The sequence below is a fragment of the Bombina bombina genome, chromosome 4 (genome assembly GCF_027579735.1).
Source record: "Bombina bombina isolate aBomBom1 chromosome 4, aBomBom1.pri, whole genome shotgun sequence".
NCBI classification, from domain to species: Eukaryota; Metazoa; Chordata; class Amphibia; order Anura; family Bombinatoridae; genus Bombina; species Bombina bombina.
Genome location: NC_069502.1, coordinates 16450785 through 16478733, shown reverse-complemented (window position 1 = coordinate 16478733; position 27949 = coordinate 16450785). Strand labels below are relative to the sequence as shown.

Below are 27949 nucleotides of genomic sequence, written 5' to 3'. Positions count from 1 at the left end.
CTGATGCCGGAGACCCACTGGCGGGAGAGCCACCGGCTCCTGACTGAAAGGACTGGGAGGCTCACAAAGGTGTCATTATCTTGAGCCATAAACCCATGTCCCGGTCGTCGCACCTCATGTCTGGTTTTACCGACAGCAGTTGCCTAAACTGCTTGTCGTAGGACCACCATGCCATACACCCATACATCCTCTGAGCAGCTGCAACCTCATCCAGGTAACAAAACAATGCCCCACCCTGGTCTGGGAATCTACCAGAAAAAACACTTGCATATATTACAAAGGCCTGGAACCAATTTGTAAAGGTTTTCGGCAACTTCCTATACCGTTGTTTCCTTTCCTCCTCCTTCTTTGCTACATCCTTTTTTGAATCCTCCGGAATCTCAAGACTGCTCAAGAGGGAGAAGGGAGAACAACTCAATAAATTCCCTCTTATATATTTTTTCTTTCACCTCCAATGTTAAATGCATGCCTAATGGACCAATGGAGCAGAGGCATAACCGAGACATCGCAGTGTCAGCAGCCCTCAATTCCACCCCATCAACTGGCTTAGTGCTGGTGCTAGAGAGCGCCCCTGTCAGCCCAAGGCTTTTTACCGCAACAGAGGAACCCCCCTCCCCAACTACAGGGACCGAAGAGCCGCTGACTTTGACCCGCCCTAAACCAGGGACACACGGGGCACCAGCCGCAGGGACCCATGCCCTCTTCACAGAAGCTCCAGTATTAGGACCGTCCCACTCCAACGTCAACAGCAACTCCCTCAAACCAGCCACCACTCTACCAGCTACCAAATCACACTCAACACCCCGAGCACACCTGACATCCCTTTTCCGCACATTCAACCCCCTCTTACCTGCTGAGATTTCCGCCAAATGCTGACCACCTAAGGAGCCGTCAAACGTCGCCTGGAGCCCGCCTAAGCGTTGCTCCATCCTCCTTTTGCCACCTTCCTGTGTCATGACAACCGGACGTCCATGCTGATCTGGCTGCCGTGGTTGTTCCTGAAAAGAAGCAGAACATGAACACATATCCAGGGGAACAAAACCTCTACCAACCCTACCCTTTTTTTGCAGGCTGGTACCCCTAGCCGTAATCACCCCTTTTCCCCTCTTTGGAGCTCCCCCCTCATCACCACCAGAACAGGCCACCTCCGCCACTGGCCATCGACATGATATACCCCTAGACACACCAACATATTCCCCAGGCCTATTCTGCTGTCTGGCACCCTCCCTATCACCCCGAGTAGCCGCGGTATATAACCTGGCTCCACTCAGATCACCAGCCACCCTGGCCGCAACACCCTGCCTCACCTGGCTTTTGCCAACAGGCTGAACCTCCTGCTGCATACCGTTGTCAGGCTCCAAGCGAATCTAATCCGTCCAGGAGCCGTGCAGGCCAGAGAACTCCTCCTCAAGGCCGTCAAAGACATCTGCCACTGTGGATGGACTAGGCTGAGTCCCTGGCAATTGCCCAGCGGGACTAGGGTCTGCAAAAGAAACACTGACATGTGAGTCACCATCCCCACCTACCCCAACCACCCTCGTATCACTGGGGACCCCAGGAGGGGAGTGGGACCCACCAGGCCTAACAGTAGTATGGGACTTAAGGCAAGACCCCCCAAAATGGTTCACATGCTTAACCCTGGGCCCTGGGGAAGGGGGAAAAAACTCATCATCCGAAGAATTCAAATACAGATCAAACCCCTGTATCCAGCTCAAACCACTCCCCATCATCCCCAGACCCTTATTCCAAATCTGCAAGTGCCCCTGCAGGTCTAACAGGGAGTTCATGGCCCCTCAAGCAAGCTATCCCACTCTCATTAGCCCTGAGGCTTGACGCATCAGCAAAGGGCTGTCCCCCAACAACAAAGGCCCCACTATTCCTAGAATCCTGCCCAGCAGCCCAAAAACCCTCCCCTTCACTCCCACTATCATCAACCCCCCCCCCCCCAAAGGAACAGGAAGGCCCAAGACCATGCTCAGCCCGTTGTTTAGGAGACCCCTCCCCCTCCGGCCCACACGGGCCGTAAGTCACCCTTCCACTACCTCCATACTGAGTGGTGGCAGGGCCAGAGACAGCCCTCAGCTCCGGTTCCTTGCCGCTCCCATCCTCCAATGACGTCACCGCCGCAGGACCTGAAGATAAAAGGAGACCATCCGACGCCTCTGGAACTGCTTGCTTCCTCACCTGACTTGAAACAGCCTTCTTACCGCCACTGGAATGCCTGTGGACCTCAGGACTCAGCCGAGATGGAGGCCTGGACCGCCTCGTGGACCTCTTCCGGACTCCCGGTGTGGCTTCAACAGGATCCTGAATCCGACCTCCTAGCAAGACCTGTACCTGAGACTATAGCCAGGTATGACCTTTTTCCTTAGCAGCCTCCCGGAGCCTACCCAGCAGCTTCTCAACTTCAGCCATAGTGCAGGCTGAGCGGAAAAGCCAGGAACAAGAAGATGCTTCCAGAAATCTTCTCAAAAACAACTGCTGGCTTTCCCGCTCAGCCACAAGGCTAAGTAACCTCAGTTGCTCCAATCCCTGCTTTCTCTTATCCTACCACCCCCGGGGTCTCTTCCTCTGTGGTCAAAGCTCCCTCCAACTATGCTTTGCACCGCCTCCAGGAGCCCCTATACATGACCTCTTCATCTCCCGCTCCTTCAAACTTCTGGCCCTAACAGAAACTGGCTCTCTCCCCTAGACACAGCATCCACTGCTGCTCTGTCACATGGGGGTCTCCACTTCAGCCACACTCCTAGGTCTGGTAATAGACAAGGAGGTGGTGTAGGTATTTTACTTTCCTCTCGTTGCGCCTTTCAACAAATACATCTCATCACTTCCCTCACATTTCCCTCATTAGAAACCCACATGATTCGCTTATTCTCTCCTCTCGCTATACGTGTTGCAGTCATATACTGACCCCCTGACTCCTCAACTCAATTTCTAGATCACTTTGCTGCCTGGCTTCCTTATTTCCTTTCCTCAGACACCCCTCCCCTCATTCTTGGTGACTTCAACATCCCTCTTGACAATCCCAATGCCTCCTCTGCAAAACAACTTCTGCAACTCACTTCCTCTTTGGGTTTGTCACAATGGACTGATTCTCCCACTCACAAAGACGGTCACTCCCTTGACCTAATCTTTAGCTATTGATGCACCCTCTCAAACTTTACAAACTCCCCTTTCCTCTTTCTGACCACCATCTCCTTACTTGCAACATCTCATCCCTCCCTACAGCTCTCCCTCCTTCTGTTCCTCACACCAAACTTCACAGAAGCATTATGTCATTAGATCAACAACAGCTTTCTAATTCCCTCAAACCTCTCCTCTCATCCTTCTCCTCCTTTTCCTGCCCTGACCAATCTATCTGCCACTATAATTTCACCCTTACATCTGTCGCTACTGGGGGACACCTATGGTAATGTGAAAAAGAAAGGCCTGCAACCGCATCCACAAAGGATGCGCCTGAAGAGGGCCACATATGGGCCTCGGGGCCTACTACTACTGCCTCCCTATCTGCTAGGTAATCCTGCTCCCTAGGCCCCCATCCCTGATCTGAGTCCAAGGCCTCTAACAGGGCCTGATCAGAAATATCCCTGTCACTTGGCGAGGTGCCGCCAAACCCAGACCCACTAGGTGAAGGGGGAAGGGACAGGCTAATAAAAGAGGTATGACCCACCGCATCAGGAGAAGGCGGAATCCAATCCTCAGCTTCACTCTCATCAATCACTTCTCTTTCTGCAGATTTTCTCAGAGGACTCCATGAATCGTCTTGGAGGAACAGAGACTCTCTTGGAACGCTTCATGTAAAAACTTCAAGGAAACAAGCAGATAGAGGATTTGGACTTCCTGTACAGGTCTTAAAAAGGTAAGCAAAACCCTTCCTCTCTAACTGCAACAATTGTTAAACACACACACACACACAAGAACACTCCCACTCCTCCATTCTGGCCTTAACCCTTATGTGCATTCCAGGCAATTTGCCTTACATTTCCTGTATGGTTGTTTGTGTACATGCATGTATGGTTGTGTGTAAATGCATGTATGTATGTGTGTGTAAATGCATGTATGGGTGTGTGTGTGTGTGTGTGTTGGTGTGGTGTAAATGCGTGTGTGTAAATACATGCATCCTTGTATGTGTGTGATGTATACATGCATGTGTGTGATGTATGTATGGTTGTGGGGACTGCACTTTAAAATTGGACTGGGTACACATCCTATGACCCTGCAACATGGTCAGCCCTGTGTGCTCAATTGCACTCTCAGGAAGAGAAACCTTGACGTGGTAACTGGGCTTGTCCCATTTGGCCAGATGCGGTAACTAATTTGTCCAGTTTTGCTTTTAGTCTTAGCTCAGAGCTTGTAAGTGAGTGCTGGACTGTCTCTGTGTGTTGTATTAATTTATTGTGTAATTTTCCCTATGGTCCTTGCACCCAGACCTGTCTGGGGTTAAGTGCCTATGACTCTGGGGACAGTTCAGTTACCTGAGAGTGCTATTAGCACCCAGAACTGAGCATGCAGGAGTGGTATTTTGCAAGTAATTCAGTGTATGCTGTCGGCATTTATCAATGTGCGGCGGACATGATGCGCTACCGCGGATCATGTCCGCCCCGACAATGATAAATCAGCCCCATAGTATTATTAACTCCTTTACACAAGGAGGGCAGCACAGGTGTTTGCAGAGCATGTTTTAAGAAAGGAAGGCGCTGAGCCCCTTGAGGTTATACCAAGAGGAAGCCCGGTTAGCCCCACTGGCTAAAGTCACAGAATAACCAATATATATTAGTGACTATACCAACACCGCTAAATAACATGACATAAAGGGATGTAGCGCAATAGAGTGTAACTACTTCTGTGAGAGCAAAAACAGAAGCGCTATTGACTTGCGCAAGTGATGTTAATGCACAATAGCGCTAATATTTCTGTGCTTCACCTGTAATAAAATAAGTATTAACTTGCATCTGAAAATGAGCTCCCTGTGTTTATATAATTGTTCCTTACTGCAAACTCAAAACCTGACAGCAGCCGGTGCTCTGTGACAATCTGCACATTATTTACCTGACACGTTAGCAGCGCAGGGACACAGACTAATCACTGTGCTCAAATATCCTCGTCACCTATATTTACTTAGCAAGGCGCGATTATTTACTGCTGTTTGCTACAGAGCTCAGGTGAGTGATACCCATACTGTATGTATTATATGCAGAGAAATATCTACACACTGATAATGAGCACTGTATAATGATGTGAGTATCTATATACTGATAATGAGCACTGTATAATGATGTGAGTATCTATACACTGATAATGAGCACTGTATAATGATGTGAGTATCTATACACTGATAATGAGCACACTGTACTGTATAATGATGTGAGTATCTATACACTGATAATGAGCACGCTGCACTGTATAATGATGTGAGTATCTATATACTGATAATGAGCACACTGTACTGTATAATGATGTGAGTATCTATACACTGATAATGAGCACACTGCACTGTATAATGATGTGAGTATCTATACACTGATAATGAGCACACTGTACTGTATAATGATGTGAGTATCTATACACTGATAATGAGCACACTGCACTGTATAATGATGTGAGTATCTATACACTGATAATGAGCACGCTGCACTGTATAATGATGTGAGTATCTATACACTGATAATGAGGACACTGCACTGTATAATGATGTGAGTATCTATACACTGATAATGAGCACACTGCACTGTATACTGATGTGAGTATCTATACACTGGTAATGAGGACACTGCACTGTATAATGATGTGAGTATCTATACACTGATAATGAGCATGCTGTACTGCATAATGATGTGAGTATCTATACACTGATAATGAGCACACTGTACTGTATAATGATGTGAGTATCTATACACTGATAATGAGCACACTGTACTGTATAATGATGTGAGTATCTATACACTGATAATGAGCACACTGTACTGTATAATGATGTGAGTATCTATACACTGATAATGAGCACACTGTACTGTATAATGATGTGAGTATCTATACACTGATAATGAGCACACTACTGTATAATGATGTGAGTATCTATACACTGATAATGAGCACACTGTACTGTATAATGATGTGAGTATCTGTACACTGATAATGAGCACACTGTACTGTATAATGATGTGAGTATCTATACACTGATAATGAGCACACTGTACTGTATAATGATGTGAGTATTTATATACTGATAATGAGCACACTGTACTGTATAATGATGTGTGTATCTATACACTGATAATGAGCACACTGTACTGTATAATGATGTGAGTATCTATACACTGATAATGAGCACACTGCACTATATAATGATGTGAGTATCTATACACTGATAATGAGCACACTGTACTGTATAATGATGTGAGTATCTATACACTGATAATGAGCACACTGTACTGTATAATGATGTGAGTATCTATACACTGATAATAAGCACACTGTACTGTATAATGATGTGAGTATCTATACACTGATAATGAGCACATTGTACTGTATAATGATGTGAGTATCTATACATTGATAATGAGCACACTGTACTGTATAATGATGTGAGTATCTATAAACTGATAATGAGCACATTGTACTGTATAATGATGTGAGTATCTATACACTGATAATGAGCACACTGTACTGTATAATGATGTGAGTATCTATAAACTGATAATGAGCACACTGTACTATATAATGATGTGAGTATCTATACACTGATAATGAGCACACTGTACTGTATAATGATGTGAGTATCTATACACTGATAATGAGCACACTACACTGTATAATGATGTGAGTATCTATACATTGATAATGAGCACACTGTACTGTATAATGATGTGAGTATCTATAAACTGATAATGAGCACATTGTACTGTATAATGATGTGACTATCTATACACTGATAATGAGCACACTGTACTGTATAATGATGTGAGTATCTATATACTGATAATGAGCACACTGTACTGTATAATGATGTGAGTATCTATACACTGATAATGAGCACACTGTATAATGATGTGAGTATCTATACACTGATAATGAGCACACTGTACTGTATAATGATGTGAGTATCTATACACTGATAATGAGCACACTGTACTGTATAATGATGTATCTATACACTGATAATGAGCACACTGTACTGTATAATGATGTAAGTATCTATACACTGATAATGAGCACACTGCACTGTATAATGATGTGAGTATCTATACACTGATAATGAGCACACTGCACTGTATAATGATGTGAGTATCTATACACTGATAATGAGCACACTGTACTATATAATGATATGAGTATCTATACACTAATAATGAGCACACTGTACTGTATAATGATGTATCTATACACTGATAATGACACACTGTACTGTATAATGATGTGAGTATCTATACACTAATAATGAGCACACTGTACTGTATAATGATGTATCTATACACTGATAATGACACACTGTACTGTATAATGATGTGAGTATCTATACACTGATAATGAGCACACTGTACTGTATAATGATGTGAGTATCTATACACTGATAATGAGCACACTGTACTGTATAATGATGTGAGTATCTATACACTGATAATGAGCACACTGTACTGTATAATAATGTGAGTATCTATACACTGATAATTAGCACACTGTACTGTATAATGATGTGAGTATCTATACACTGATAATGAGCACACTGTACTGTATAATGATGTGCGTATCTATACACTGATAATGAGCACACTGCACTGTATAATGATGTGAGTATCTATACACTGATAATGAGCACACTGTACTATATAATGATGTGAGTATCTATACACTGATAATGAGCACACTGTACTGTATAATGATGTGAGTATCTATACACTGATAATGAGCACACTGTACTGTATAATGATGTGAGTATCTATACATTGATAATGAGCACACTGTACTGTATAATGATGTGAGTATCTATACACTGATAATGAGCACATTGTACTGTATAATGATGTGAGTATCTATACACTGATAATGAGCACACTGTACTGTATAATGATGTGAGTATCTATACACTGATAATGAGCACACTGTACTGTATAATGATGTGAGTATCTATAAACTGATAATGAGCACATTGTACTGTATAATGATGTGAGTATCTATACACTGATAATGAGCACACTGTACTGTATAATGATGTGAGTATCTATAAACTGATAATGAGCACATTGTACTGTATAATGATGTGAGTATCTATACACTGATAATGAGCACGCTGTACTGTATAATGATGTGAGTACCTATACAGTGATAATGAGCACACTGCACTGTATAATGATGTGAGTATATATACACTGATAATGAGCACACTGTACTGTATAATGATGTGAGTATCAATACACTGATAATGCACACACTGTACTGTATAATGATGTGAATATCTATACACTGATAATGAGCACACTGTACTGTATAATGATGTGAGTATCTATACACTGATAATGAGCACACTGCACTGTATAATGATGTGAGTATCTATACACTGATAATGAGCACACTGTACTGTATAATGATGTGAGTATCTATACACTGATAATGAGCACACTGTACTGTATAATGATGTGAGTATCTATACACTGATAATGAGCACGCTGTACTGTATAATGATGTGAGTATCTATACACTGATAATGATCACGCTGTACTGTATAATGATGTAAGTATCTATACACTGATAATGAGCACACTGTACTGTATAATGATGTGAGTATCTATACACTGATAATGAGCACACTGTACTGTATAATGATGTGAGTATCTATACACTGATAATGAGCACACTGTACTGTATAATGATGTGAGTATCTATACACTGATAATGAGCACACTGTACTGTATAATGATGTGAGTATCTATACACTGATAATGAGCACACTGTACTGTATAATGATGTGAGTATCTATACACTGATAATGAGCACACTGCACTGTATAATGATGTGAGTATATATACACTGATAATGAGCACACTGTACTGTATAATGATGTGAGTATCTATACACTGATAATGAGCACACTGTACTGTATAATGATGTGAGTATCTATACACTGATAATGAGCACACTGTACTGTATAATGATGTGAGTATCTATACACTGATAATGAGCACACTGCACTGTATAATGATGTGAGTATCTATACACTGATAATGAGCACACTGTACTGTATAATGATGTGAGTATCTATACACTGATAATGAGCACACTGTACTGTATAATGATGTGAGTATCTATACACTGATAATGAGCACACTGTACTGTATAATGATGTGACTATCTATACACTGATAATAAGCACACTGTACTGTATAATGATGTGAGTATCTATACACTGATAATGAGCACGCTGTACTGTATAATGATGTGAGTATCTATACACTGATAATGAGCACGCTGTACTGTATAATGATGTGAGTATCTATACACTGATAATGAGCACAGTGTACTGTATAATAATGAGAGTATCTATACACTGATAATGAACACACTGCACTGTATAATGATGTGAGTATCTATACACTGATAATGAGCACAGTGTACTGTATAATAATGAGAGTATCTATACACTGATAATGAGCACACTGTATAATGATGCTGAGTATCTATACACTGATAATGAGCACACTGCACTGTATAATGATGTAAGTATCTATATACAGATAATGAGCACACTGCACTGTATAATGATGTGAGTATCTATACACTGATAATGAGCACACTGTATAATGATGTGAGTATCTATACACTGATAATGAGCACACTGTATAATGATGTGAGTATCTATACACTGATAATGAGCACACTGTATAATGATGTGAGTATCTATACACTGATAATGAGCACACTGTATAATGATGTGAGTATCTATACACTGATAATGAGCACACTGCACTGTATAATGATGTGAGTATATATACACTGATAATGAGCACAGTGCACTGTATAATGATGTGAGTATCTATACACTGATAATGAGCACGCTGCACTGTATAATAATGAGAGTATCTATACACTGATAATGAGCACACTGTACTGTATAATGATGTGAGTATCTATACACTGATAATGAGCACAGTGTACTGTATAATGATGTGAGTATCTATACACTGATAATGAGCACACTGCACTGTATAATGATGTGAGTATTTATACACTGATAATGAGCACACTGTACTGTATAATGATGTGAGTATCTATACACTGATAATGAGCACACTGCACTGTATAATGATGTGAGTATCTATACACTGATAATGAGCACACTGTACTGTATAATGATGTCAGTATCTATACACTGATAATGAGCACACTGTACTGTATAATGATGTCAGTATCTATACACTGATAATGAGCACACTGTACTATATAATGATGTGAGTATCTATACACTAATAATGAGCACACTGTACTGTATAATGATGTGAGTATCTATACACTGATAATGAGCACACTGCACTGTATACTGATGTGAGTATCTATACACTGATAATGAGCACACTGTACTGTATAATGATGTGAGTATCTATAGACTAATAATGAGTACATTGCACTGTATAATGATGTAAGTATCTATACACTGATAATAAGCACACTGCACTGTATAATGATGTGAGTATCTATACACTGATAATGAGCACACTGTACTGTATAATGATGTGAGTATCTATACACTGATAATGAGCACACTGTACTGTATAATGATGTGAGTATCTATACACTGATAATGAGCACACTGTATAATTATGTAAGTATCTATACACTGATAATGAGCATGCTGTACTGTATAATGATGTGAGTATCTATACACTGATAATGAGCACACTGCACTGTATAATGATGTGAGTATCTATACACTGATAATGAGCACACTGCACTGTATAATGATGTGAGTATCTATACACTGATAATGAGCACACTGCACTGTATAATAATGTGAGTATCTATACACTGATAATGAGCACACTGTACTGTATAATGATGTGAGTATCTATACACTGATAATGAGCACACTGCACTGTATAATGATGTGAGTATCTATACACTGTTAATGAGCACACTGCACTGTATAATGATGTGAGTATCTATACACTGATAATGAGCACACTACACTGTATAATGATGTGAGGATCTATACACTGATAATGAGCACGCTGTAATACTGTATAATGATGTGAGTATCTATACACTGATAATGAGCACACTGTACTGTATAATGATGTGAGTATCTATACACTGATAATGAACACACTGCACTGTATAATGATGTGAGTATCTATACACTGATAATGAGCACACTGTACTGTATAATGATGTGAGTATCTATACACTGATAATGAGCACACTGCACTGTATAATGATGTGAGTATCTATACACTGATAATGAGCACACTGTACTGTATAATGATGTGAGTATCTATACACTGATAATGAACACACTGCAATGTATAATGATGTGAGTATCTATACACTGATAATGAGCACACTGTACTGTATAATGATGTGCGTATCTATACACTGATAATGAGCACACTGTACTGTATAATGATGTATCTATACACTGATAATGAGCACACTGTACTGTATAATGATGTGAGTATCTATACACTGGTAATCAGCACACTGTACTGTATAATGATGTGAGTATCTATACACTGATAATGAGCACACTGTACTGTATAATGATGTGAGTATCTATACACTGATAATGAACACACTGCAATGTATAATGATGCGAGTATCTATACACTGATAATGAGCATGCTGTACTGTATAATGATGTGAGTATCTATACACTGATAATGAGCACACTGTACTGTATAATGATGTGAGTATCTATACACTGATAATGAGCACACTGTACTGTATAATGATGTGAGTATCTATACACTGATAATGAGCACACTGTACTGTATAATGATGTGAGTATCTATACACTGATAATGAGCACACTGCACTATATAATGATGTGAGTATCTATACACTGATAATGAGCACACTGTACTGTATAATGATGTGAGTATCTATACACTGATAATGAGCACACTGTACTGTATAATGATGTGAGTATCTATACACTGATAATGAGCACACTGTACTGTATAATGATGTGAGTATCTATACACTGATAATGAGCACACTGCACTATATAATGATGTGAGTATCTATACACTGATAATGAGCACACTGTACTGTATAATGATGTGAGTATCTATACACTGATAATGAGCACACTGTACTGTATAATGATGTGAGTATATATACACTGATAATGACACAATGTACTGTATAATGATGTGAGTATATATATACTGATAATAAGCACACTGTACTGTATAATGATGTGAGTATCTATACACTGATAATGAGCACACTGTACTGTATAATGATGTGAGTATCTATACACTGATAATGAGCACACTGTACTGTATAATGATGTGAGTATCTATACACTGATAATGAGCACACTGTACTGTATAATGATGTGAGTATCTATACACTGATAATGAGCACACTGTACTGTATAATGATGTGAGTATCTATACACTGATAATGAGCACACTGTACTGTATAATGATGTGAGTATCTATACACTGATAATGAGCACACTGTACTGTATAATGATGTGAGTATCTATACACTGATAATGAGCACACTGTACTGTATAATGATGTGAGTATCTATACACTGATAATGAGCACACTGTACTGTATAATGATGTGAGTATCTATACACTGATAATGAGCACACTGTACTGTATAATGATGTGAGTATCTATACACTGATAATGAGCACACTGTACTGTATAATGATGTGAGTATCTATATACTGATAATGAGCACACTGTACGGTATAATGATGTGAGTATCTATACACTGATAATGAGCACACTGCACTGTATAATGATGTGAGTATCTATACACTGATAATGAGCACACTGTACTGTATAATAATGTGAGTACCTATACACTGATAATGAGCACTCTGTACTGTATAATGATGTGCGTATCTATACACTGATAATGAGCACACTGCATTGTATAATGATGTGAGTATCTATACACTGATAATGAGCACACTGCACTGTATAATGATGTGAGTATCTATACACAGATAATGAGCACACTGCACTGTATAATGATGTGAGTATCTATACACTGATAATGAGCACACTGTATAATGATGTGAGTATCTATACACTGATAATGAGCACACTGCACTGTATAATGATGTGAGTATCTATACACTGATAATGAGCACACTGTATAATGATGTGAGTATCTATACACTGATAATGAGCACACTGTACTGTATAATGATGTGAGTATCTATACACTGATAATGAGCACACTGCACTGTATAATGATGTGAGTATCTATACACTGATAATGAGGACACTGCACTGTATAATGATGTGAGTATCTATACACTGATAATGAGCACACTGCACTGTATAATGATGTGAGTATCTATACACTGATAATGAGCACACTGTACTGTATAATGATGTAAGTATCTATACACTGATAATGAGCACTCTGTACTGTATAATGATGTGAGTATCTATACACTGATAATGAGCACGCTGTACTGTATAATGATGTTAGTATCTATACACTGATAATGAGCACACTGTACTGTATAATGATCTGAGTATCTATACACTGATAATGAGCACGCTGTATAATGATGTGAGTATCTATACACTGATAATGAGCACACTGTACTTTATAATGATGTGAGTATCTATACACTGATAATGAGCACACTGCACTGTATAATGATGTGAGTATCTATACACTGATAATGAGCACACTGCACTGTATAATGATGTGAGTATCTATACACTGATAATGAGCACACTGTACTGTATAATGATGTGAGTATCTATAAACTGATAATGAGCACACTGTACTATATAATGATGTGAGTATCTATACACTGATAATGAGCACACTGTACTGTATAATGATGTGAGTATCTATACACTGATAATAAGCACACTGCACTGTATAATGATGTGAGTATCTATACACTGATAATGATCACACTGTACTGTATAATGATGTGAGTATATATACACAGATAATGAGCACACTGCACTGTATAATGATGTGAGTATCTATACACTGATAATGAGCACACTGTACTGTATAATGATGTGAGTATCTATACACTGATAATAAGCACACTGTACTGTATAATGATGTGAGTATCTATACACTGATAATGAGCACTGTATAATGATGTGAGTATCTATACACTGATAATGAGCACACTGTACTGTATAATGATGTGAGTATCTATACACTGATAATGAGCACACTGTACTGTATAATGATGTGAGTATCTATACACTGATAATGAGCACACTGTACTGTATAATGATGTAAGTATCTATACACTGATAATGAGCACACTGTACTGTATAATGATGTGAGTATCTATACACTGATAAAGAGCACACTGTACTGTATAATGATGTGAGTATCTATACACTGATAATGAGCACACTGTACTGTATAATGATGTGAGTATCTATACACTGATAATGAGCACACTGTACTGTATAATGATGTGAGTATCTATACACTGATAATGAGCACACTGTACTGTATAATGATGCGAGTATCTATACACTGATAATGAGCACACTGCACTGTATAATGATGTGAGTATCTATACACTGATAATGATCACACTGTACTGTATAATGATGTGAGTATCTATACACTGATAATGAGCACACTGTACTGTATAATGATGTGAGTATCTATATACTGATAATGAGCACACTGTATAATGATGTGAGTATCTATATACTGATAATGAGCACACTGTATAATGATGTGAGTATCTATACACTGATAATGAGCACACTGTATAATGATGCTGAGTATCTATACTCTACCTTATTATAATGATATTTATTGCTCTAGTAAGTTGCTCAGATGTAAAATGATTTACCAGCGCTGTTCTATCTTGAAGCTTTAGAGAGGCAGGTGTGGTATATTTGTTTAAAAGGTGTTCCCTGTGTGTCTGTGCAGGAGATAGAAGCTTATAGTGCTGCATCACATGACAGTTGTGTCTTATTTCTGTGTATTTTATATTATACTTGTTAAGTTTTATTACATTTATGCTTTTGCACTTCATTTGTAGGATACGTCACATCCCAATTTGCGCTCTCTATTAGAATATTTGTTTCTTTGTTTACAGGAATCACAATATGAGGGGTCTCTCTGCTCTATTTCTGCAGATGCTTCTGAATCAAGTATGGTCAGCGCCAAGGTCAACGCAAGAGAGCAGGTGAGCTCACAGTCCCACCCACCACCCTATTCCCTCTTACCCTCTACACCATTGCCTCATACCCTCTACGCCATTGCCTCTCACCCTCTACGCCATTATCTCTCACCCTCTACGCCATTATCTCTCACCCTCTACGCCATTATCTCTCACCCTCTACGCCATTATCTCTCACCCTCTACACCATTGCCTCTCACCCTCTACGCCATTATCTCTCACCCTCTACGCCATTATCTCTCACCCTCTACGCCATTATCTCTCACCCTCTACACCATTGCCTCTCACCCTCTCCACCATTATCTCTCACCCTCTACGCCATTATCTCTCACCCTCTACGCCATTGCCTCTCACCCTCTATGCCATTGCCTCTCACCCTCTACACCATTGCCGCTCACCCTCTACACCATTGCCTCTCACCCTCTACACCTTTATCTCTTACTCTCCACCATTATCGCTTACCCTCTACGCCATTGCCTCTCACCCTCTACACCATTATCTCTCACCCTCTACGCCATTGCCTCTCACCCTCTACGCCATTATCTCTAACCCTCTACACCATTGCCTCTCACCCTCTACGCCATTATCTCTTACTCTCCACCATTATCTCTCACCCTCTATGCCATTTCCTCTCACCCTTTACGCCATTGCCTCTCACCCTCTACGCCATTGCCTCTCACCCTCTACGCCATTGCCTCTCACCCTCTACGCCATTATCTCTCATCCTCTGTCATTGCCTCTCACCCTCTACACCATTTCCTCTCACCCTTTATGCCATTTCCTCTCACCCTTTACGCCATTGCCTCTCACCCTTTACGCCATTGCCTCTCACCCTTTACGCCATTGCCTCTCACCCTCTACGCCATTGCCTCTCACCCTCTACGCCATTATCTCTCATCCTCTGTCATTGCCTCTCACCCTCTACGCCATTATCTCTTACTCTACACCATTGCCTCTCACCCTCTACGCCATTATCTCTTACTCTACACCATTGCCTCTCACCCTCTACACCATTGCCTCTCACCCTCTATGCCATTATCGCTTACCCTCTACACCATTGCCTCTCACCCTCTACGCCATTATCTCTCACCCTCTACACCATTGCCTCTCACCCTCTATGCCATTATCGCTTACCCTCTACACCATTGCCTCTCACCCTCTACACCATTGCCTCTCACCCTCTATGCCATTATCGCTTACCCTCTACACCATTGCCTCATACCCTCTACGCTATTGCCTCTCACCCTCTACGCCATTATCTCTCACCCTCTATGCCATTATCTCTTACTCTACACCATTGCCTCTCACCCTCTACGCCATTATCTCTCACCCTCTACACCATTGCCTCTCACCCTCTACGCCATTATCTCTCACCCTCTACATCATTGCCTCTCACCCTCTACGCCATTATCTCTCACCCTCTATGCGTTTATCTCTTAATCTACACCATTGCCTCTCACCCTCTACGCCATTATCTCTTACTCTACACCATTGCCTCTCACCCTCTACGCCATTATCTCTCACCCTCTACGCCATTGCCTCATACCCTCTACGCTATTGCCTCTCACCCTCTCCACCATTATCTCTCACCCTCTACGCCATTGCCTCTCACCCTCTATGCCATTGCCTCATACCCTCTACGCCATTATCTCTCACCCTCTACACCATTGCCGCTCACCCTCTACACCATTGCCTCTCACCCTCTGTCTTTGCCTCTCACCCTCTATGTCATTGCCTATCACCCTCTACACCATTGCCTCTCACCCTCTACACCTTTATCTCTTACTCTCCACCATTATCGCTTACCCTCTACGCCATTGCCTCTCACCCTCTATGCCATTATATCTTACTCTCCACCATTATCGCTTACCCTCTACACCATTATCTCTCACCCTCTCTCATTGCCTCTCACCCTCTGTCATTGCCTCTCACCCTCTATGCCATTATCTCTTACTCTCCACCATTATCTCTTACTCTCCACCATTATCGCTTACCCTCTACGCCATTGCCTCTCACCCTCTACACCATTATCTTTTACTCTCCACCATTATCGCTTACCCTCGACGCCATTATCTCTCACCCTCTACACCATTGCCTCTCACCCTCTACGTCATTGCCTCTTACCCTCTATGCCATTCCCTCTTACCCTCTACGCCATTGCCTCTCACCCTCTACGCGATTATCTCTTACCTTCTATGCCATTCCCTCTGTAACGGCACCCCCAAGCATAAAAGGGCTAAACCGCCGTTTAGTAGATCTTCACTTTCAGAGGCACAGCATACAGTACATTTCCCCTTTCCCTCCCCCCAAGCATGAGTCAAAGCTCCATGGTGAGGGTCAAACAGATATCAGCAAGAGCTGTGGGTTTATTGTTCTTATATACACATTTTTACACATTAGTACCACCCACATGGTTTTGTAAAGCGATATGTGACAGACCCTTCTGTCAGGACTGAAGGAGTTAATTGTGTTTAGCTAAGAATCTAATTTCTAAAGACAGGTTTTCTGGCCTCAGCTATTGTGTGCTATAATTACATTTAAGTAATAAACAGGCCATTGTTTAATCACCCTCAGAGAGCAGACGCTAGGTGATAAGACAAGCCAAATGTGTTTAAGTTGTTATCTGCCTAAGTAAAGTATTTAAGTAATGTAATTCTACTGTTTCATAAAAGGGCGTCTTCCCCTTTTTATCTAAATGTACAAGAGTCTTTCAACCCCCCCATCTGGGGTCAAACCTGTATAAATACTAGGCATCTAGCCTTTAATAAATGTCATTCTGTTTAAACCTGGAAACTGGCTGGGTTGTGAATTGCTGATTCCCTATGCAGGACATTGTTCATCTGGTATTAACCCGTGGTACACTGTTGGTACCGTGACATTGGTGGCAAGCGACGGAATGAACCTTATCGCCCAGAAGAGCAACTACACAAGCCAGTAACCTCAGGAAGAGGGGGATTATTACAATACTGACTAAGATGGAAAGAGTACCAGGGACAGAAGGAACCAATGGGCCCAGCATAACAGACAGAACCCCCGCAGAAGCAAGCTTTGATCGGGCGGTTAAAATAAGACTGGCACATTATGGCCCCAACCCATCTGCGGAAATTATCGACCGGGTCATAGCAGCTGTGGAGGCCAACCTACTTCGCCAAAGCGGCGCTGCAGCAAACCCAGTGGAAAAGAGAAAAGTAAATTTTGCAGCTTTTAAAAACTTCCTGGAAACAGAAGGAGAGATTGATGGGTACCTTGCGGATTTTGAGAGGCAATGTGCACTACACAAGGTACCCGCAGAGGACTGGGTCATGATATTATCCGGAAAATTATCCGGCCGGGCCAGTGAGGCTTTTCGGGCCATTCCAGATGAGGAAGTCGGGGATTATAATACTGTAAAAGAGGCTCTGCTCTCCAGGTATGCGGTTACACCGGAGGCATACCGGAGGCGGTTCAGAGACACTGTTAAATTAACTGGAGATTCCTACCTTGAGTGGGCATGTAAGGTGCACCGCACAGCAGCTCACTGGATAGCGGGGTGCCAAGCCGTATCTGGGGAAGAGGTGCTGCAGCTATTCCTGTTGGAACATTGCTTCGACAAGTTACCCGCAGGAGTTCGAGAGTGGGTTCGGGACCGTAAACCCTCCACCCTGCATGAAGCGGCTCGCTTGGCAGATGAGTATACGGATGCCCGCAAACTGGACACTTCTACCACTAAGCCCCCTGCTAGAGTGGAGTACAGACCCCCAGTCACCCCAGCAGCTGCCAGTTACCAACCCCCGGCGCACCGCTATACCACACGGCCTCTGGCCACGAACTACCCTCAGAGAGCCTGGTTCAATTCACGGGGCTACTCACAGCCTATTTGGTGCTTTGGATGTAAGCAACTAGGGCACAAAAGACCAGAGTGTCCCCTAAATGCAGCGAACCAAGCACAGTCCTGGAGAAGACCCGCCGGCGGAATCCCACGTAACTCTCAGCCTGCGGCCCGCTACGTAGAGGCGCAAGAATGCTGGAGCATCCTACATGAGGCAGACCTTGTGCAAGCTGCCCACCGGAATAACCGGCAACTGGTTAAAGTGAATGGGAAGAAGGTCAGTGGTCTACGGGATACTGGTGCTACCATGACCTTGCTTCAAAAGAACTTGGTGTCTGAGAAACAGTACACTGGAGACACTGTGGCTGTGAGGGTAGCAGGGGGCGATGTGTTCAGCCTACCTGTTGCCAGGGTACATTTGGATTGGGGAGTGGGTGCTAGACCTGTGAATGTGGGGGTCAAGAAGGACTTACCTGCTGATGTTCTTCTTGGAAATGACTTGGCTCCCCTTGTTTCTGCCTATGCTCCCATGGGTCCTGCTGATGTTAACCCTGTGACTACCCGTGCTCAGATCCGTGCAGCAGAGACTGACCCCCCTGCTGCTAAGCCCCAGGACGCTGAGCTCAGTAAATCTCTATCCGCTATTGATACGTGGAAGTCCCGTTACAATGCGCTGATGAAGGAGAAGAGGAGCGCAGAGGAAAAAGCACGTTTAGAACGTGAATCTCTGCTAGACAAGCTGCACCGACAGACTGCAGAAAACACCAGCTTGAGAGTGGGACATGAAACATTAAAGACAAACTTAGCGACACTTGAAGAGAAGCTGACGCTGGCTCATAGTGAGGTGCAGCAACTCAAGGGCACCCTATGTCAGTATGAAGGGATTGTGGATACCTATAAAGAGCAGGTACAGAAAACTCGTAAAGAAGCTGATGGGATTTTGAAGGACTGTTTAGCCCTAGTCTGGGCACTGAGGAAGTTGAACCCTTCTTTGTATGGACAGGAATTCTCTCTCATAACGGGAATACAGATGGATTGTCCTGGCAAACTGACATGCCTACCACCTCCTAGTCCGGTCATCCCCAGGTTGACCCGCCAAAGGGTCAAGCCGGGTCTGCCGGAGTGTTCCACAAGGGGGGAGATATGTGACAGACCCTTCTGTCAGGACTGAAGGAGTTAATTGTGTTTAGCTAAGAAACTAATTTCTAAAGACAGAGTTGCTGGCCTCAGCTATTGTGTGCTATAATTACATTTCTTTCATGTAATTAGCAAGAGTCCATGAGCTAGTGACGTATGGGATATACATTCCTACCAGGAGGGGCAAAGTTTCCCAAACCTCAAAATGCCTATAAATACACCCCTCACCACACCCACAATTCAGTTTTACAAACTTTGCCTCCGATGGAGGTGGTGAAGTAAGTTTGTGCTAGATTCTACGTTGATATGCGCTCCGCAGCAAGTTGGAGCCCGGTTTTCCTCTCAGCGTGCAGTGAATGTCAGAGGGATGTGAGGAGAGTATTGCCTATTTGAATGCAGTGATCTCCTTCTAAGGGGTCTATTTCATAGGTTCTCTGTTATCGGTCGTAGAGATTCATCTCTTACCTCCCTTTTCAGATCGACGATATACTCTTATATATACCATTACCTCTGCTGATTCTCGTTTCAGTACTGGTTTGGCTATCTACTATATGTAGATGAGTGTCCTGGGGTAAGTAAGTCTTATTTTCTGTGACACTCCTAGCTATGGTTGGGCACTTTGTTTATAAAGTTCTAAATATATGTATTCAAACATTTATTTGCCTTGACTCAGAATGTTCAACTTTCCTTATTTTCAGACAGTCAGTTTCATATTTGGGATAATGCATTTTAACATTTTTCTTACCTTAAAATTTGACTTTTTCCCTGTGGGCTGTTAGGCTCGCGGGGGCTGAAAATGCTTAATTTTATTGCGTCATTCTTGGCGCGGACTTTTTTGGCGCAAAAATTCTATTTCCGTTTCCGGCGTCATACGTGTCGCCGGAAGTTGCGTCATTTTTTGACGTTATTTTGCGCCAAAAATGTCGGCGTTCCGGATGTGGCGTCATTTTTGGCGCCAAAAAGCATTTAGGCGCCAAATAATGTGGGCATCTTATTTGGCGCGAAAAAATATGGGCGTCACTTTTGTCTCCACATTATTTAAGTCTCATTTTTTATTGCTTCTGGTTGCTAGAAGCTTGTTCTTTGGCATTTTTTCCCATTCCTGAAACTGTCATTTAAGGAATTTGATCAATTTTGCTTTATATATATGTTGTTTTTTCTCTTACATATTGCAAGATGTCTCACGTTGCATCTGAGTCAGAAGATACTACAGGAAAATCGCTGTCAAGTGCTGAATCTACCAAAGCTAAGTGTATCTGCTGTAAACTTTTGGTAGCTATTTCTCCAGCTGTTGTTTGTATTGATTGTCATGACAAACTTGTTAAAGCAGATAATATTTCCTTTAGTAAAGTACCATTGCCTGTTGCAGTTCCTTCAACATCTAAGGTGCAGAATGTTCCTGATAATATAAGAGATTTTGTTTCTGAATCCATAAAGAAGGCTATGTCTGTTATTTCTCCTTCTAGTAAACGTAAAAAATCTTTTAAAACTTCTCTCCCTACAGATGAATTTTTAACTGAACATCATCATTCTGATTCTGATGATTCCTCTGGTTCAGAGGATTCTGTCTCAGAGGTTGATGCTGATAAATCTTCATATTTATTTAAAATGGAATTTATTCGTTCTTTACTTAAAGAAGTCCTAATTGCTTTAGAAATAGAGGATTCTGGTCCTCTTGATACTAAATCTAAACGTTTAAATAAGGTTTTTAAATCTCCTGTAGTTATTCCAGAAGTTTTTCCTGTCCCTGATGCTATTTCTGCAGTAATTTCCAAAGAATGGGATAATTTGGGTAATTCATTTACTCCTTCTAAACGTTTTAAGCAATTATATCCTGTGCCGTCTGACAGATTAGAATTTTGGGACAAGATCCCTAAAGTTGATGGGGCTATTTCTACCCTTGCTAAACGTACTACTATTCCTACGTCAGATGGTACTTCGTTTAAGGATCCTCTAGATAGGAAAATTGAATCCTTTCTAAGAAAAGCTTATCTGTGTTCAGGTAATCTTCTTAGACCTGCTATATCTTTGGCTGATGTTGCTGCAGCTTCAACTTTTTGGTTGGAAACTTTAGCGCAACAAGTAACACATCGTGATTCTCATGATATTATTATTCTTCTTCAACATGCTAATAATTTTATCTGTGATGCCATTTTTGATATTATCAGAGTTGATGTCAGGTTTATGTCTCTAGCTATTTTAGCTAGAAGAGCTTTATGGCTTAAAACTTGGAATGCTGATATGGCTTCTAAATCAACTTTACTTTCCATTTCTTTCCAGGGTAACAAATTATTTGGTTCTCAGTTGGATTCCATTATTTCAACTGTTACTGGTGGGAAAGGAACTTTTTTACCACAGGATAAAAAATCTAAAGGTAAAAACAGGGCTAATAATCGTTTTCGTTCCTTTCGTTTCAACAAAGAACAAAAGCCTGATCCTTCATCCTCAGGAGCAGTTTCAGTTTGGAGACCATCTCCAGTTTGGAATAAATCCAAGCCAGCTAGAAAGGCAAAGCCTGCTTCTAAGTCCACATGAAGGTGCGGCCCTCATTCCAGCTCAGCTGGTAGGGGGCAGGTTACGTTTTTTCAAGGAAATTTGGATCAATTCTGTTCACAATCTTTGGATTCAGAGCATTGTTTCAGAAGGGTACAGAATTGGTTTCAAGTTGAGACCTCCTGCAAAGAGATTTTTTCTTTCCCGTGTCCCAGTAAATCCAGTAAAAGCTCAAGCATTTCTGAAATGTGTTTCAGATCTAGAGTTGACTGGAGTAATTATGCCAGTTCCAGTTCCGGAACAGGGGATGGGGTTTTATTCAAATCTCTTCATTGTACCAAAGAAGGAGAATTCTTTCAGACCAGTTCTGGATCTAAAAATATTGAATCGTTATGTAAGGATACCAACGTTCAAGATGGTAACTGTAAGGACTATCTTACCTTTTGTTCAGCAAGGGAATTATATGTCCACAATAGATTTACAGGATGCATATCTGCATATTCCGATTCATCCAGATCATTATCAGTTCCTGAGATTCTCGTTTCTGGACAAGCATTACCAGTTTGTGGCTCTGCCGTTTGGCCTAGCTACAGCTCCAAGAATTTTTACAAAGGTTCTCGGTGCCCTGCTGTCTGTAATCAGAGAACAGGGTATTGTGGTATTTCCTTATTTGGACGATATCTTGGTACTTGCTCAGTCTTTACATTTAGCAGAATCTCATACGAATCGACTTGTGTTGTTTCTTCAAGATCATGGTTGGAGGATCAATTTACCAAAAAGTTCTTTGATTCCTCAGACAAGGGTAACCTTTCTGGGTTTCCAGATGGATTCAGTGTCCATGACTCTGTCTTTAACAGACAAGAGACGTCTAAAGTTGATTACAGCTTGTCGAAACCTTCAGTCACAATCATTCCCTTCGGTAGCCTTATGCATGGAAATTCTAGGTCTTATGACTGCTGCATCGGACGCGATCCCCTTTGCTCGTTTTCACATGCGACCTCTTCAGCTCTGTATGCTGAAGCAATGGTGCAAGGATTACACGAAGATATCTCAATTAATATCTTTAAAACCGATTGTTCGACACTCTCTAACATGGTGGACAGATCACCATCGTTTAATTCAGGGGGCTTCTTTTGTGCTTCCGACCTGGACTGTAATTTCAACAGATGCAAGTCTCACAGGTTGGGGAGCTGTGTGGGGATCTCTGACGGCACAAGGAGTTTGGGAATCTCAGGAGGTGAGATTACCGATCAATATTTTGGAACTCCGTGCAATTTTCAGAGCTCTTCAGTTTTGGCCTCTTCTGAAGAGAGAATCGTTCATTTGTTTTCAGACAGACAATGTCACAACTGTGGCATACATCAATCATCAAGGAGGGACTCACAGTCCTCTGGCTATGAAAGAAGTATCTCGAATTTTGGTTTGGGCGGAATCCAGCTCCTGTCTAATCTCTGCGGTTCATATCCCAGGTGTAGACAATTGGGAAGCGGATTATCTCAGTCGCCAAACGTTGCATCCGGGCGAATGGTCTCTTCACCCAGAGGTATTTCTTCAGATTGTTCAAATGTGGGAACTTCCAGAAATAGATCTGATGGCGTCCCATCTAAACAAGAAACTTCCCAGGTATCTGTCCAGATCCCGGGATCCTCAGGCGGAGGCAGTGGATGCATTATCACTTCCTTGGAAGTATCATCCTGCCTATATCTTTCCGCCTCTAGTTCTTCTTCCAAGAGTAATCTCCAAGATTCTGAAGGAATGCTCGTTTGTTCTGCTGGTAGCTCCAGCATGGCCTCACAGGTTTTGGTATGCGGATCTTGTCCGGATGGCCTCTTGCCAACCGTGGACTCTTCCGTTAAGACCAGACCTTCTGTCACAAGGTCCTTTTTTCCATCAGGATCTGAAATCCTTAAATTTAAAGGTATGGAGATTGAACGCTTGATTCTTGGTCAAAGAGGTTTCTCTGACTCTGTGATTAATACTATGTTACAGGCTCGTAAATCTGTATCTCGAGAGATATATTATAGAGTCTGGAAGACTTATATTTCTTGGTGTCTTTCTCATCATTTTTCCTGGCATTCTTTTAGAATACCGAGAATTTTACAGTTCCTTCAGGATGGTTTAGATAAAGGTTTGTCCGCAAGTTCTTTGAAAGGACAAATCTCTGCTCTTTCTGTTCTTTTTCACAGAAAGATTGCTATTCTTCCTGATATTCATTGTTTTGTACAAGCTTTGGTTCGTATAAAACCTGTCATTAAGTCAATTTCTCCTCCTTGGAGTTTGAATTTGGTTCTGGGAGCTCTTCAAGCTCCTCCGTTTGAACCTATGCATTCATTGGACATTAAATTACTTTCTTGGAAAGTTTTGATCCTTTTGGCCATCTCTTCTGCCAGAAGAGTTTCTGAATTATCTGCTCTTTCTTGTGAGTCTCCTTTTCTGATTTTTCATCAGGATAAGGCGGTGTTGCGAACTTCTTTTGAATTTTTACCTAAAGTTGTGAATTCCAACAACATTAGTAGAGAAATTGTGGTTCCTTCATTATGTCCTAATCCTAAGAATTCTAAGGAGAAATCGTTGCATTCTTTGGATGTTGTTAGAGCTTTGAAATATTATGTTGAAGCTACGAAATCTTTTCGTAAGACTTCTAGTCTATTTGTTATCTTTTCCGGTTCTAGAAAAGGCCAGAAAGCTTCTGCCATTTCTTTGGCATCTTGGTTGAAATCTTTAATTCATCTTGCCTATGTTGAGTCGGGTAAAACTCCGCCTCAGAGAATTACAGCTCATTCTACTAGGTCAGTTTCTACTTCCTGGGCGTTTAGGAATGAAGCTTCGGTTGACCAGATCTGCAAAGCAGCGACTTGGTCCTCTTTGCATACTTTTACTAAATTCTACCATTTTGATGTATTTTCTTCTTCTGAAGCAGTTTTTGGTAGAAAAGTACTTCAGGCAGCGGTTTCAGTTTGAATCTTCTGCTTATGTTTTTCGTTAAACTTTATTTTGGGTGTGGATTATTTTCAGCAGGAATTGGCTGTCTTTATTTTATCCCTCCCTCTCTAGTGACTCTTGTGTGGAAAGATCCACTTCTTGGGTAGTCATTATCCCATACGTCACTAGCTCATGGACTCTTGCTAATTACATGAAAGAAAACATAATTTATGTAAGAACTTACCTGATAAATTCATTTCTTTCATATTAGCAAGAGTCCATGAGGCCCGCCCTTTTTTTGTGGTGGTTATGATTTTGTATAAAGCACAATTATTCCAATTCCTTATTTTATATGCTTTCGCACTTTTTTATCACCCCACTTCTTGGCTATTCGCTAAACTGAATTGTGGGTGTGGTGAGGGGTGTATTTATAGGCATTTTGAGGTTTGGGAAACTTTGCCCCTCCTGGTAGGAATGTATATCCCATACGTCACTAGCTCATGGACTCTTGCTAATATGAAAGAAATGAATTTATCAGGTAAGTTCTTACATAAATTATGTTTTAAGTAATAAACAGGCCATTGTTTAATCACCCTCAGAGAGCAGACGCTAGGTGATAAGACAAGCCAAATGTGTTTAAGTTGTTATCTGCCTAAGTAAAGTATTTAAGTAATGTAATTCTACTGTTTCATAAAAGGGCGTCTTCCCCTTTTTATCTAAATGTACAAGAGTCTTTCAACCCCCCCATCTGGGGTCAAACCTGTATAAATACTAGGCATCTAGCCTTTAATAAATGTCATTCTGTTTAAACCTGGAAACTGGCTGGGTTGTGAATTGCTGATTCCCTATGCAGGAATGTCATTCTGTTTAAACCTGGAAACTGGCTGGGTTGTGAATTGCTGATTCCCTATGCAGGACATTGTTCATCTGGTATTAACCCGTGGTACACTGTTGGTACCGTAACACAAACAATAAACACATACAATACTCTCAGACACTCCCACACAAAATCCTCCCCTCTGCCTGATGCAATTACCTTACACAATGGGTGATGCAGTTACCTTACACAATGGTTGATACAATTACCTTACACAATGGTTGATACAATTACCTTACACAATGGTTGATACAATTACCTTACACAATGGTTGATACAATTACCTTACACAATGGTTGATGCAGTTACCTTACACAATGGGTGATGCAGTTACCTTACACAATGGGTGATGCAGTTACCTTACACAATGGTTGATGCAATTACCTTACACAATGGTTGATACAATTACCTTACACAATGGTTGATACAATTACCTTACGCCATTGCCTCATACCCTCTACGCCATTGCCTCTCACCCTCTGTCATTGCCTCTCAACCTCTACACCATTATCTCTTACTCTCCACCATTATCACTTACCCTCTACGCCATTATCACTTACCCTCTACACCATTGCCGCTTACCCTCTACACCATTGCCTCTCACCCTCTGTGTTTGCCTCTCACCCTCTGTCATTGCCTCTCACCCTCTGTCATTGCCTCTCACCCTCTGTCATTGCCTATCACCCTCTACACCATTGCCTCTCACCCTCTACACCTTTATCTCTTACTCTCCACCATTATCACTTACCCTCTACGCCATTATCACTTACCCTCTACACCATTGCCGCTTACCCTCTACACCATTGCCTCTCACCCTCTGTGTTTGCCTCTCACCCTCTGTCATTGCCTCTCACCCTCTGTCATTGCCTATCACCCTCTACACCATTGCCTCTCACCCTCTACACCTTTATCTCTTACTCTCCACCATTATCGCTTACCCTCTACGCCATTGCCTCTCACCCTCTACGCCATTATATCTTACTCTCCACCATTATGGCTTACCCTCTACACCATTATCTCTCACCCTCTCTCATTGCCTCTCACCCTCTGTCATTGCCTCTCACCCTCTATGCCATTATCTCTTACTCTCCACCATTATCGCTTACCCTCTACGCCATTGCCTCTCACCCTCTACGCCATTATCTCTTACTCTCCACCATTATCGCTTACCCTCTACACCATTATCTCTCACCCTCTATGCCATTTCCTCTCACCCTCTATGCCATTTCCTCTCACCCTTTACGCCATTGCCTCTCACCCTTTACGCCATTGCCTCTCACCCTTTACGCCATTGCCTCTCACCCTCTACGCCATTGCCTCTCACACTCTACGCCATTGTCTCTCAC

The 27949-nt window shown here is 41.7% G+C and overlaps 1 protein-coding gene across 1 annotated transcript in view; it reads left to right on the top strand.

Annotated features, from left to right (window-relative positions):
* CGREF1 (cell growth regulator with EF-hand domain 1) overlaps positions 1–27949 on the top strand; it is a 206189-nt gene that overhangs the window by 7557 nt on the left and 170683 nt on the right. Inside the window, exons 2-3 of the mRNA XM_053709406.1 lie at positions 3736–3859; positions 15283–15372. Coding sequence (XP_053565381.1) covers positions 15293–15372 — 80 coding nt within the window. The 5' untranslated portion in view covers positions 3736–3859; positions 15283–15292. The remainder of the gene's footprint in view (positions 1–3735; positions 3860–15282; positions 15373–27949) is intronic.